This window comes from Zootermopsis nevadensis, unplaced genomic scaffold (genome assembly GCF_977971745.1).
Source record: "Zootermopsis nevadensis isolate Lab colony 2312 unplaced genomic scaffold, Znev_1.0 Znev_ptg000019l, whole genome shotgun sequence".
In the NCBI taxonomy this organism is placed as follows: domain Eukaryota; kingdom Metazoa; phylum Arthropoda; class Insecta; order Blattodea; family Termopsidae; genus Zootermopsis; species Zootermopsis nevadensis.
This window is the reverse complement of record NW_028259151.1, coordinates 10,757,988-10,771,011: the sequence shown is the minus strand read 5'-3', so window position 1 is coordinate 10,771,011 and position 13,024 is coordinate 10,757,988. Positions and strand designations below refer to the sequence as shown.

General features: G+C 37.7%; 1 protein-coding gene across 2 annotated transcripts in view; it reads left to right on the top strand.

The window, feature by feature from the left end:
- hob (bridge-like lipid transfer protein family member hobbit) overlaps positions 1-13,024 on the top strand; it is a 48,634-nt gene that overhangs the window by 24,615 nt on the left and 10,995 nt on the right. For both annotated transcript variants that reach the window (XM_087351316.1, XM_022086573.2), the window contains exons 22-31: positions 1,392-1,612; positions 2,874-3,016; positions 3,583-3,819; positions 5,484-5,612; positions 6,534-6,738; positions 8,083-8,292; positions 8,686-8,852; positions 9,147-9,344; positions 10,435-10,592; positions 12,709-12,826. In XM_087351316.1, coding sequence (XP_087207442.1) covers positions 1,392-1,612; positions 2,874-3,016; positions 3,583-3,819; positions 5,484-5,612; positions 6,534-6,738; positions 8,083-8,292; positions 8,686-8,852; positions 9,147-9,344; positions 10,435-10,592; positions 12,709-12,826 — 1,786 coding nt within the window. The remainder of the gene's footprint in view (positions 1-1,391; positions 1,613-2,873; positions 3,017-3,582; positions 3,820-5,483; positions 5,613-6,533; positions 6,739-8,082; positions 8,293-8,685; positions 8,853-9,146; positions 9,345-10,434; positions 10,593-12,708; positions 12,827-13,024) is intronic.

Sequence of the window (13,024 nt, the reverse complement as noted above, 5' to 3'; positions counted from 1 at the left end):
AATTCGAAATATTAGAGGAATTAAGAAACTAGATGGTGCCAGGTTGCTTCTTGAAAAGAACAGTGTTGTGGCCTAGTGGCCAGGTCAGGACTGGCAGTGCTCTTATCAGATGCTTCCTACGTCTTAGAGAGAATGGATGAGGGTCTTCCATGACTGGCTCAGACAGAGACCATCCTCTCTGTTCATGTATGGGTTTAGCTGAGTCTCAGAGACCTCCCTAATAAACCAGTCCACAGTTGTAACTAGATTTGGTGGAGAGGATTGTGGTTGCTGGAGTTGAATGCAGTGGTCCGAATTGATGCTTGCTGGGTTTGGCCATGGCAGATTTGTCAGGATGCTCCAGCCAGACTTGCAGAATACTTTAACAGACTACTGGGAAAAGTAAAAACAAATTAAAGAAGGGAAATTGGCATGAAACATAGAGAACTGCTCAGTAATTTGGATGATGAACACTTTCAGTGTTTTTTGTGTAGTACATTCTTTTTGTCTCTGTTAAGCAGAAACCTGACTTGCTAAAAACAATATGTATCCTGGAAATAGCTGCTGCCCTATGTACCTTAGGGACAAGGTCTGTCTCGGGTACATGAAAGTACATACCCCATAAAGTGGTGAATAGATGGGATAATAAAATAATAAGAATATCAGTGATAAGTTGCTGGAATCCTTGTTTGAAATGTGGATTTATTAATCATACAATGATTACAAATTATGTTCTTGCTTGCAATTCTTTACAGTTATGAATCACGAACCTTGCTCACTCAATCTTCTGCCTAAATTATGTAATGGCATTAATTGTTTTGGATTTAAATTTTTATTGCTTCTTTGCTCTGTTGTTCCAACCCTGTCAACAATCAACTCTCAAGTGACTATGTACATCCAGATTGTTTGATGTTTGTGTAGTGGTCACTTTATACAGAGAAGGTCATAGAAGGGGCCCAGCTTGGCCAATAAAGTTAATGGTCTGTCTGTTTCAATTGAGTGAATTCAAAATCATTTGATTCCACTTGAGCATCCTAGCTGAGAATCTGCTGGAAACATCATGCAGTTCAAATGGCACATGTCTCCCTAGTATCTGTAACAATAATTTTATTTTATCTGTTGGGTTCGTTTTGTTTCCTCCCTTTCCATCCATCATAACCACATAACAGTTGATATTTTGACCCACACTGATATAACATTCTTCACTCAAAATAAACCAGTGAATAACTGCCCTAAGTTTAGCAGATGTTCTGTTGGATACTGTGTATAGAAATGTTTTCTTCATGTATATTTACATTATCAAATTTAAATCATATTACTTCAATACAAGAGCATAGAAATTAGAATGTTCATTTGCAGAAGTAGCTTAATTAATCTATATTTAAACAGTGAATTAACTTCTCCTTTTGTAGATGGTTTGAAAACTTGAAGCTGATTTTGTCAGGCGTAACTCGACCAACGAGGCGTGGTGCAGTATTTCAAAACTTACGTCCACGTAAGATTCAGTTAAGTCGCCATTATCGAAAAGCGCATCTTTTGTTGGGTCTGCACAAGTTTCAGGTGTACTACTGGATGTCATTTGCCATGCAGAGAGGGTTCGAACTCCTTGGCGGACGTATTTCTTCTTGTTCAGGTACATACACAAAATTGTGTCAATGGTTAAAACATCACCATGCTTATTTTAAGCTGTTGTCCTTACCAGCTTTAATGTATTTGGTTTCCATGTTTCTAAGTATTCAGCTCTCCTTATTTGCTAAAGTTATATCCCTTGAATTCATTTGCTTCGTGAACACCCTGTTCTGTGTACAGTCGTCTGTGTGGACTCGAAATACATGCGGGGCTGGTAAAGGAAGAAAAAATATAAATATTACAGGTTAATACATGTCTGACACACTGAAAGTTTGGAGGTGGAACTCTAAAAATATTTCAAGGAATTAATTAGTTTTTTTCTGAAACCTTGATGACAACCACCAACAGCCATTCTTTTTATGCCCTCCATGCACACAGGAGAAAGGCATCACCTACAGGTTTTTCCTCAGTGATTCCCTCTTTGCCATTATTGAAATCATAAGTAGGGTTTATCACCCTGTAATGTGCTTCGTATATGTACATCATTTTGCCATCTGCTACAGGCCCCAATCTCTCCCAGTCATTGAATGGTAACTCCAGCTAACGATTGACTGGTGGTCACAGCGGAGTTAGGAAAAGAGTTTTAAATAATTTATTGTGAAGACTGTGCATGTCCATTTCTACTGACTCAGGGAAATATTTTCACATCCCAAAATTTTTACTTCTGGTATTTGCAGAGGCTGGTAGATTTTTGGGACAAATTTTAGATGGCCACCTGATGTACAACCACACATGCAGCGGCTCTGGACAAAGTGTCAGTGATCATTCAACATTTTACCTTTTTTAACATGTGCCTTATGGAGAGCGGACAAAATGGCCTTGCTTAGGTTTTACCACTGTCTCATTCATACATAAATTGACTATGGATTCTTTATCTATGCCACTGCATCTAAGAGGAGATTTTTTACACGTGATCTGATCTACAACTCTTCAGTACATCTTTGTACAGGGGGCTTCTTTCGAATAAGCAGAATGGAAAGTCTGCATGCAGAACTGCAGGATCCTGTACTTGCCACTCACTGGCAAGTCTTATTTTGTAGCTCTGCTGCATACTTGTCATTCCTTCTTCTGGTCATTGTTATTTATACATAGTTTAGGATTAATGCAATTGGTTAATTAAGAATGGCATTCTGAGTTAAGCCACCACAAGCTTCTCTAAAGGGATGCTATAGAATGTCGATAAATAATACAAGAAGGATTTTAATATGTGGATAGCCAGGCTGTGAGGTCTTGACTTGAAAATTATGTTACATGTGGATTTATAGAGCACATCTTGACCTTGGTACCAATGGAAGGTGGGTTGAAACACCGTCCACGAGCTGAGTGGTCGATCATGTATATGAACTGTGAATTGAATGATGCTGAGATCTGGCTGAAAAGTGCCCTGCAAGAGGAACCAGGGAAGGAGGTACTGATGCTGCTTTCTTTATCATTTGCACCATGGATTGGTGCTGTAGTTGACAATCTCTGATACATTTAATGTGTCAGAAAATGCTTAGGTTTCAGAAGCTTCATGCTTCATTTCTGTGTTTGAGAAATATAATATTTCCAAAGGTATTATGACGTACCTATATGCAGAAATTGTTCTTAAATTTAAATAGTTTATTTTATATATTTAACTTAGGATGATTCAATAACTTTATGTATTTTTCGTTACAGTGAATTTCGTATTATAATTTACTTACCATAAAAGATGACAATGTCAGAGTTAGTTTTATGAAGCCCTGATTACTTGTTAATAATTTTCCTTCCTAATATTGCTTTTCTCTTGGTTTGCAGAGTCTTTTTGTTACAAAGTCTGTTCTGTTATCTTAAGATATCCTTCAGAACCCAAAAATGCATTGCATCAAAGATGAATGCTTGTAATATCATTATTGTTAATATGTGTGTGTGTGTGTATATATACATATATATATAAAATTTATACATTTTTGAAGTTAATGAGTTAATTATGGTATTTGTCTGCATTAACAGCATATGTCTCTGAGGCAGCCTGTCGAGAAATGTTACTGTCTTAGTGTTGCCAAGGTGTCTTATGGTCGTGCAACAATCCTACCAAATCGTGGAGACCTCCTGAATACCAGTGAATGTGCAAGTAGCTGTCAGGATATGCCAACCCATCGACTTGTTGTGTATGATCTAAAAGGAGCCTGGACAAAAAGTAATAGAGATGTGGCATTTGCACTTTTTGACACATTTGTGAAGACAAAGGTATGGCACAATGTCAGAAAGATTGTAAATTTGTCTCTTAGTTTTTCTCTCGAGGCTGGTTAAATATCATAGAGTTTGATTGGGGGTTGGAGGGGTTGATTGTATATCAGGTAGTTGTGGCTTGTTACTTGGTCCTGTCTAAGCATGTGCCCAAAGTAGCTGAGGGAATTGAGAGAATTACATTTGAAGCAGAAGTGCTAACCACTTGACTGCAGTATGAAATGAAGTGTTCATTGATTTCATCTTTGTATTGTCACATAATACCGAAAGGAATATGAGGTTTTTATAGCCTGCAGCAGTGCAGCACACGTTTATTATGCCACAGGCTACATGACAAAATTTTGTGCACCCATTGGCCTGTCAGATGTCTAAGGGCACAACAGTTAAATTCCTGTGTAATACTGCATCAATGAGCATCTCAGTACTTAATGGTTAATGTTTTCAAATATATTCTGCTTCCACTACTGACATTGGGGTTGGCCATTTTACTACTCGCCATTAATCGGATCCCACACACAGTATGTAGTAGGACGGTACTGTGGTGTTGTTTTGTCATAATTCCATCGTGTAGAATTTGAGGTTTTCATGGCGTTGAGTAGGAAGATGATTATCATGTGGGTTGTGGCGTCTTGTAGTCTGGTGGAGGTAAACATCTATCAGACTACATGGCACTACAACCCAGAAAATAACCACCTTCATCATTTAGTCATGTTCATTGAAGTTTTGTTGGTTTTTCAAAATATAAATCTTATTTCCAAGCCTAAAAGGTAGCTGCTATAAATTTGTCTGTTACTGCCTTTCATTTGTCAAATATGTAATTGAAGGACTTGGAACTTTCTTCTTTTCTTTCGCTTATTTTCAACCATTTCCTCAAGTTACATACCGTTGCAGAATTGAGTATACATGGTCGTGCCTCATCAAAGTACTGCATTTACTTGCATAATTTACACATGTCTACTTGTAGACAAGACATTTTGAAGAATAAAGTAAAATTCTCTGAATATGTGGTTAAATAAATAAGGATGTAATATTCTCGTACCAGACAGCCAGTTTAAATTCCTCATTGTTTTTTCTGTGGCCATTGCATCACATCGGCTGGCATGAATCCCCATCACAATTTAAAAAAGTGAGATGCTGTAAATATTTGATTGAATATGTTTGATCATCTCTGGACACAAATTTTAACACATCTAAATATGTACAACATGTTTTATGATTTTGATAAGTGAGCAATTCAAGAGAACAAGGAGTTTGTAAGAAGTTTCAATCCAATCTTTATAAAGCTTCATAAATACGTAACATAAGTAACCATTGGAGAAGACAAACATACAGGTGGTCTCTGCCACATTTTTTCACCTGTTAATGGATAAACAGAAAGTCAACTCCATTTGTGTCATAATCTTTGAAAATAACTTCAAGATAAGCAGAATTTTTTTGTTGAAACTCCTCACAGGTGATAAAACCTAAGTTCACATGATTTTCAAACAAAATTACTGTTACACCTGTGGTGTCATTATGCAAGCACTCTCATGACACTTTGGTACCTCTTTGAGACCAGTCTGTTGTCTTGCAATAATAGGATTTAAACCATGACACTGATGAACCAGCTACACTGATAGAGAACTTCCTGAGAACTGATTGTTATGTAAACTTACGTGTTACAGCAATTAAAGAAGAATTTGTCAACAGAAGCATTGAAGGGATTCAGAGGTGAAACTTCATCCACACCGCTTAAATCACGTACACGTGCATCTGAAGGACCTGTAGCCCCCTCACCAAGCAATTCCATTCAGGTAGTGTCTGTTGAACAAAATGACGTTTCTATTGACACATCATTATTATAGGTTGCAGAGGATGTAAGAGTCTGGGTAGGGTGTCCATAGGAACTTGTTTAGACAGTGTTCCCTGAAGTTTCTTGTAAAGGTTCTTAATAAACAGAGTTTCTATATGTTCTGTTCTGGTAGTCCTTCCACTTGATTCTTCTTGGTCACTTTTACACACTGTTCACTTGTTTCATTTTTTTTCAGCCCAATATGGCCATTATCAGGTTTGAATGTAAGTTGAAAGTTGTTGCACAGAAGGTTGGACACATCTTTACATTTAAATCATTAATTTTATATATTTTATATAATTACTGCTTCTTCTACTAATTGAATCTAATGGGGCCACCACCATTTTTAAGTGTGGTGCAAAATAAGGTGGAAGCTCAGTTGACAGAAAAAATAAAAATATATATACATATTATGAATTTACAATGTATATAATAGGAACAGAAATGTTTGTAATATATTTTTTAAACAAATATATACAGTAATATGTGGTAATGGCCAGGAAGCACAAAACAAGCTTTTACAAAAACCCTCTCAAATTCTACGTGGTGTCTACCCTCTCAAGAAACAAACATTAGACAATAAGAGAAGATAAGATTGGGTCATGGCTTTAAGGAATTAAAATCAAGATTGGAATGGTGTACTCTGCAGAATGCTCAACATTTCTTTACACCTCACCTTATCATAATTCACAATTCACAAATTGATGGCAGCATGAATAGTTCATTAGCTACTAATAGGTAGCACTTTGTGCTGCCCACATTTAATCCTTGAATATGATGGGCAGCTGCTACATTTTGCAGAAATTTTAGTAAAATGTGCATGTGGTATTTCGGTAAACGCAGCATGTTGTAACATGTTAAAGTAGTGTGTTTCCACCGACAGAATCCTGCCACGGTTCAGGCGACCCCCTCACCGATGACCAAACTGCAGTCTGGCCATGCAGCTACCATGCTCCAGCAGCTAATTGCTGAGGCTGACAACAAGGCAGTGGTGTTCAGTGATGACTTGTCTGTACAAACCAGAGACCAACATCTGCAGGGTCTTGCGGCATGTCAGGAGGATGACGTGCAACATAAGAATTGGCTCAGTAAGTTTTAGGTAATACGAATGAGAGTGAGAGAGTGTGCGGTTATGAGGCAGATATTACATTGTGCAGAGCCAAAAGTTATTTGTTCGTGTAGTACATCAAATATAACCACATCAAGGAAAAAAAAATTCTAGATGTTAATGAGACTGTTTTTTATGTTATGTATGAATATTTTTTATATTGAGCTGTTTATGAAAATGTTTATATAGTTTGAATTGAGAGTTATGTAGGGTATGGGTTGTAACTGACAAATTTTAAACTCACGTGACAACTTTAGTGTAGTTCTCCTGTACCAGACTACAGATGTATTGGAGATATAACATGCAGGTAGATGAATGTAACTTTGTGATAATTTGTTTATTTCATGTGATTTGTGCAAAGAGTGCATCAAGAGGATTAGCATGAGGATTTTGTTTAAGGCCCCTCCCCATCTTTCCCCATAAATGAAATTCTTTTCATGTCACATAGAGCTTTGATATCAGAGTCAGACTGTCCATCTGTTCCTGTTCAAAGTGTTATCTCCATCTCTCTTGCATGCTGTTACCCTATTCAAAGGAGCAAAGTCCCATTTAAGAACTTGGTCTTCACTGAATGGTAAAAAAATCTCCACCTTTTATTGAGCCAAAGGTTTATTACAGAGCTTGCAAGAGCCAGGTACTGGGCCCTGTCTTGATGCAGAAGAGTACAGACCACACCTCCCCATCTTATTGCTTTGTGATTCATTTTAGTATTGTTCTCCCATCTGTGTTTAGTTTATCTGTGTTATATGGGTGCACCTGTATAATTTAAAACTGAAAAAATGCCACTTTCAGTCACTTTATTGCAAGGAATTTACAGTTTTTCACCTCCCAGATAGTGGAATTGTAGATTGAATTTCTTCTTGAGGCATATATATGGGTTTGCATATTTCTGTGTTAGGGATTTGTAATGGACTGATCTCCAATTCAGGGAGGTGAACCAAAAACCTAAGGATTCATACTTCTAAAATTAATTCTTAATTGATGCAGACCATGCCAGAGGACCTTATCACTTTTGTTCACTTTTTTGTTGCATTGCTGACATTGCCCATGATGTGGCATAAAGAATGTCTTCAGAATTTTAGTGCACTCCAAAGAGTACACCTTCCAGTCTTGTTTATCAATCCTGTTATCACTTGACACTATACAGTCTGAGTTACCGACCACATTATTAAATAAACTGCAAATTAAAAAAAAACGCTTATAATCTTCCCCCTGTGCTTCCTAATTAGAATGGAACCAGTTACATTCTCAAGGCTAATTTATCAGATTGCTGTGAATGTTCTTGTGACATAACTCTTAATAAACTGTGCTTTATTTTTTATAGTTGCGCTAGTAAACAGCCAGGTTCTGTTGAAAGGCTGTGAGACCAAGGGCTATGTGATCCTGAGTGCAGCTAAAGCAGAAATATTGCAGCGTGTTCATCGTCCGGCTTGGAAAGATAGGACATTGGTGTCAAAGACAAGTTGGGTGGGGTCCCTCGAGTGCATGCAGTACTATGCGACTGTCAGTGCAGGAGAGAGTGACTCTTTAGATGGTGAGTAGACATTCATAGTTGTGGTTCGGAGGGAAACAAAGCACCTGTCATATCTGGGTTGTGTTCGCTCATCCTTAATTTGACGTTAAGTTATGGTACCATTTCTCTTCCCACCTTTACCTTTTGAATGTGTCCTTGACTGAAAGTTTAAAAAATGGACCCCTTAGCTTTGCCCTGTCTTTTTGTCTGTCTGCCTGTCCACATGCAGAAGCTTGAGAAGGCTGAATGGATTGTCTTGAAATTTGATATAGGGAACTTCTGCTAAAATTTGTCAGTAATTTCCAGTGTCAGTCAGAGTTTGACAACGTTAATGGATAGTTTATATGAAGAGCTAAAATTAATTACAAAGCACTGTTAAGAATCAGCATTATTAATTACCATTTATGAATACAGAAAACATCATGTGGCTGTCTGTTGAGAATATTCAAGAGAAGGACTCGACAGTGATAGCTGACGTACCAGACCTGCCGCACTTGGTGGGCAGCGGGCAGTCCGTTGGTGGGGTTGTTAGCGAGACTGTGGGTGCAAGCAGCAACATTGGTGAAAATCCACCAATACAGGTAGGAAAACTTGTGCATCTCTCCTTCCATATTCTTGTCTCTAACACAAAAGAATTGGGATATCACACTATGTAGTCTCATAGAAGCTTCCCCATCTTATCAGACGTGCATCTCTGAAACATCGGTCAACATCTACAAAACTGCTTGGCATAATATTTCCCTGGATACCACTGTTGCATTTATTATGCTTTAGGCTGCTCTGTTGACATCACCCGTGATGTGACATGAAGAAGACCCATGGAATTTCAGTGCACATCAAGGAGTACATCTTTTCAATGTTGTTTCTTTGTGTAGTTACAACGCATAGTGTCTCGGTGCAAGTGTGAGTTCTTTTATGCTGGCTATGGGGAGAGTAGTATTGACCCGAGTACTGTGGATGAAGTGCCGCCTCCTCCGATTGACGAAGGGGGTCCATGGGAGAAGAGAGAGAGGGCAGTGGATGCCTTCACACTGATGCATCATGACCTAGATGTATGCACCAATTCACTGCAGGTACTGGACTTCTATATGCAACGTAATGATTATTTGCATAGTGATAATGGGAGTTGTGAAGTTGATATTTAGCCAGTTCTTCAGGAAACTTCCGATTGATATGAAACCCTGACATTTATTGCTAGTTCCACCAGTCTGTCATTGAACCATTTCATTGCAGTTCTTTCCCCGTAGATATTATTTACTTAAAATGAGTTTTAATTCTTTCACTGTGTAAATTTTGTTAGTTTAAAATTTTTTGGTTGCTTAAATAAATTTGAATTTTTTTATTTCATTTCACTTTTTACACTACTTTCTGACTTGATATTTGTCCTCACATTTAAATTCAACAAATACAAGTTAAATGATATTTAACAATTGGTATTTGTCTAATATATACTGGCTGCTGGTTAATAACTTGACAATGCTGTGTACAAACATTATACAGGTTGAAGAAGAAAGCTGTATTTTACAGCATGTTGTGGAAGAGATTACATCTTATATAAGCTAATCCTTATGTTTATAGTCAGCAGATATACTTCCCATCAAGGATATGATAAATGTCATTTGAACGCAGTAATGTGAGTTGCATTGAAAAATACTGCTGACATAGCTTGTATGATTGCAAGCCACAGTGAACAATTTAATTAATTTCTTGTTTTCTGAATAGGTCTCCCAAGTGACCTTATTCCATGATGTTTATAAATCAGAATTGTGTTCATGTTTTCTCTTATAACTGTGTAAAATTGATTTCAGTGTTATATTTAATATTTTTCTTCGTGATCTTTGTTACCGTTACATGAAATTGATTTTGATATTCTGCATAATTTGTGCCTAGGTTTCCTCTTACCTGAAGGTTTATAAATCATATTTGCTTTCGTACATCTCATACTGCTTTATTACAGAGCCTAACAATACCAGCCAAAGAATGCAAATCATCAAATGTCCAAATTTTCATTGATCAATACTTGTATATTTGGTTTAGTCATGGACTTACTACATTCTTCTGTTTCTTATCTTCGGTGACATGCTAGAATATTGGTATATGTGATGATTAGAAGTGAAGCGCATGCCAGTTAAAGATGATTAAAGGTAACTGTGTTTTCTTTAGTATGCGATGATATTGGATATAGTGAACAATCTACTACTGTATGTTGAACCACGTCGCAAGGAAGCTTTTGAGCGACTTCAGAGAATGAGGTTCCAATTGCAGCTGCACAGTGTAGAGGATCAGCGCAGACCCATTCAACAAATGCAGAACCAAGTTAGGTAATTTACTGTGTATTTCATGTAAAAGTAAAGTAAAGTTTGTCCCACTATACGCCATGTAGGCGCTTGGGGGGTGAGTGGAGGTATAGCTCCTCTCTTCCTTGACCTCTGCACTAGATGGGGGTGAGTGGACAGCATCACGCCCCGGCCGGCTTTACCCCCGGGAAAGGATGCCGGTACCCATTGTAGAGGAGGCTGGGTGGGCCCCAGAGCCGGTCTGGATGCAGAGGCTAGAGGAAAAATCCTCTGCCCCCGTCGGAGATCGAACCCCGGTCGTCCAACCCGTAGCTAGTCACTATACTGACTGAGCTATCCCGGCTCATGTGTATTTCATGTATATTAAGTAAAATAAATAAACTTTCCAGTATCAAATTTAATGAAAATGTATTCAGCTGTTCTCAAGTTCTTATATGCAAATAGACATTACAAAGCTAATAGGCACATTTTTGCAGCTCTTAGCTTGAAATGGTAGCAACGAATCTGCCAGTGAAATGACAACTGATCACCTGAAGGTTGGTGTACAGCCAAATTGTTGTGTTTGTCGCCTATACCTCTGATATTAGATAGTCTCTATCATAGTACAGAGTGTCTCCTGACAATGTGTCAATATTTAAGGACCTTATTTGTAATGTTACTCCCAGTCAGAAATGTTGTATGAACATAGATCTGATTGTCAATGGTTATGGAGCTATGGGTATTTGAAATTAAATATGATTTTGACCTTATGTAGTATATCAGGGGTATTCACGCATCTTGAAGCATAGAAAAGTCATTGCACCTCCTCTCTCTCTCTCTCTCACACACACACACTCACTCACTCTTTCCCCCCCCCCCCCCCCCCCCCCCCCCCTCATGTATGAGGTTTTCATGTATCTGCATTTGCAGAAATCTAGCAGAGTCAGTTCCATTGACTGCAGTGGTCAAATCTGTGGACCAGTATGAGCAACCCTTGCATCAGGGAACTAATTTTAAAGGGTCTGTCATTTGTTGACTAAAACATAGGGCACTCTCTCATACTGGAAGTAGATCTGTAATCATGTTTTTGTGTCTTCCAAATTATCTTTATTTTCTGTCCATAGTTCTATAACCACTGAGTATCAGACACATGTTTATACAACATTTCTGACTGAGAATGACCTTAGGAATAAGATCGTTGAGAACTGACATTAAATCACCCAGCACTCTGTACATTGGTATCACAGACCTTTAGATAATCATTGTTTTAACAACATCTTTTCTTTGTGTGTTGATTGTCCATAGCTGGTCAGATTTTGTATTGCAGATTCCAAATTTGAAGCATGAATAGAATATTCACAGCATATAAGAATAAATGTCTACCACTTTATTTGAGAATGTGATGGCAAGAGCACAGCAGTCACTGTGTATAACGAGATAAATATGCAGACAAGGAAAAACGTATAAAACATTTTAATGACAGTGCATGGACAAAACATTTACAAGACAGTAATTAAAATATTGTGCAGAATGGTTCAAAAGCATTGCAATTCAAGGAGAAAACAAAAATTTATTGAAACAATAAATGTATTTTTGGAGATAATCAGCAAGAATATCAAGGATAAACAAAACCTAAGTCATGTAATAGAGAAAAAATGGGATGATATAAAAACAAAACAATTAATATGGTGCAGACATATCCAGAGAATGGCGACAGCATGTGGCTGTAGCAAGTCCTGGAACGGATGGCACTAGGAAGAGGGAGGGAAGGAAGATTGGAAGTTTGACAGATGAAGGGACTCCATTCAGCAGAATGAGGAGTGGCAGTTGGTGGACAGACAGGAATTTTGACTGTGATATTAATGAACTCGTGCGTGCATATTATGTCTCTGAACTTGCAGATACAATGGCTGTGTATGCATTTATGTAATTTATCCTTTTAATCTCATTACTTTATACTGACAACAGCGAAAAAACTGGATGGCCACTGTGTTTTGAGTTTGCATGGACAAAAACAACATTAATTGTTGTCTTTGGATGTGCATTGGTAGCATTTGTTAATATATAATTATCTACTTTTATTTTGAAGATGATATTTTTTTATGGTGTATGACTTTTGGAACATGCTGCATAATCACATAGATTGTGGTTCAATTTCTAGATCCCTAGTATCAAAATTGCGCCGCCTTGAGAAGAAAACTCATTTGATTCAGCGAGCTCTTGCAGAAGACCCAGTCAATGAAGAATTAATGATAGAGATGGATGATTTGGAGCGACAGGTCAGTACACAGTTCACAGGTAGCAATAATAAGATTTGTATTCCATGAATCTATTTCTCCGGTATATGCGAGGGTTTGGACAGATAATAGGGGACATTCACAGTGGAGCCATGCTTCATGTTCCCATCCTCATTAATTTAATCACCCTGACAGTATTCTTAGCATTCAAGCTTTGTTCTGAAGATGGCTGTCACTTCT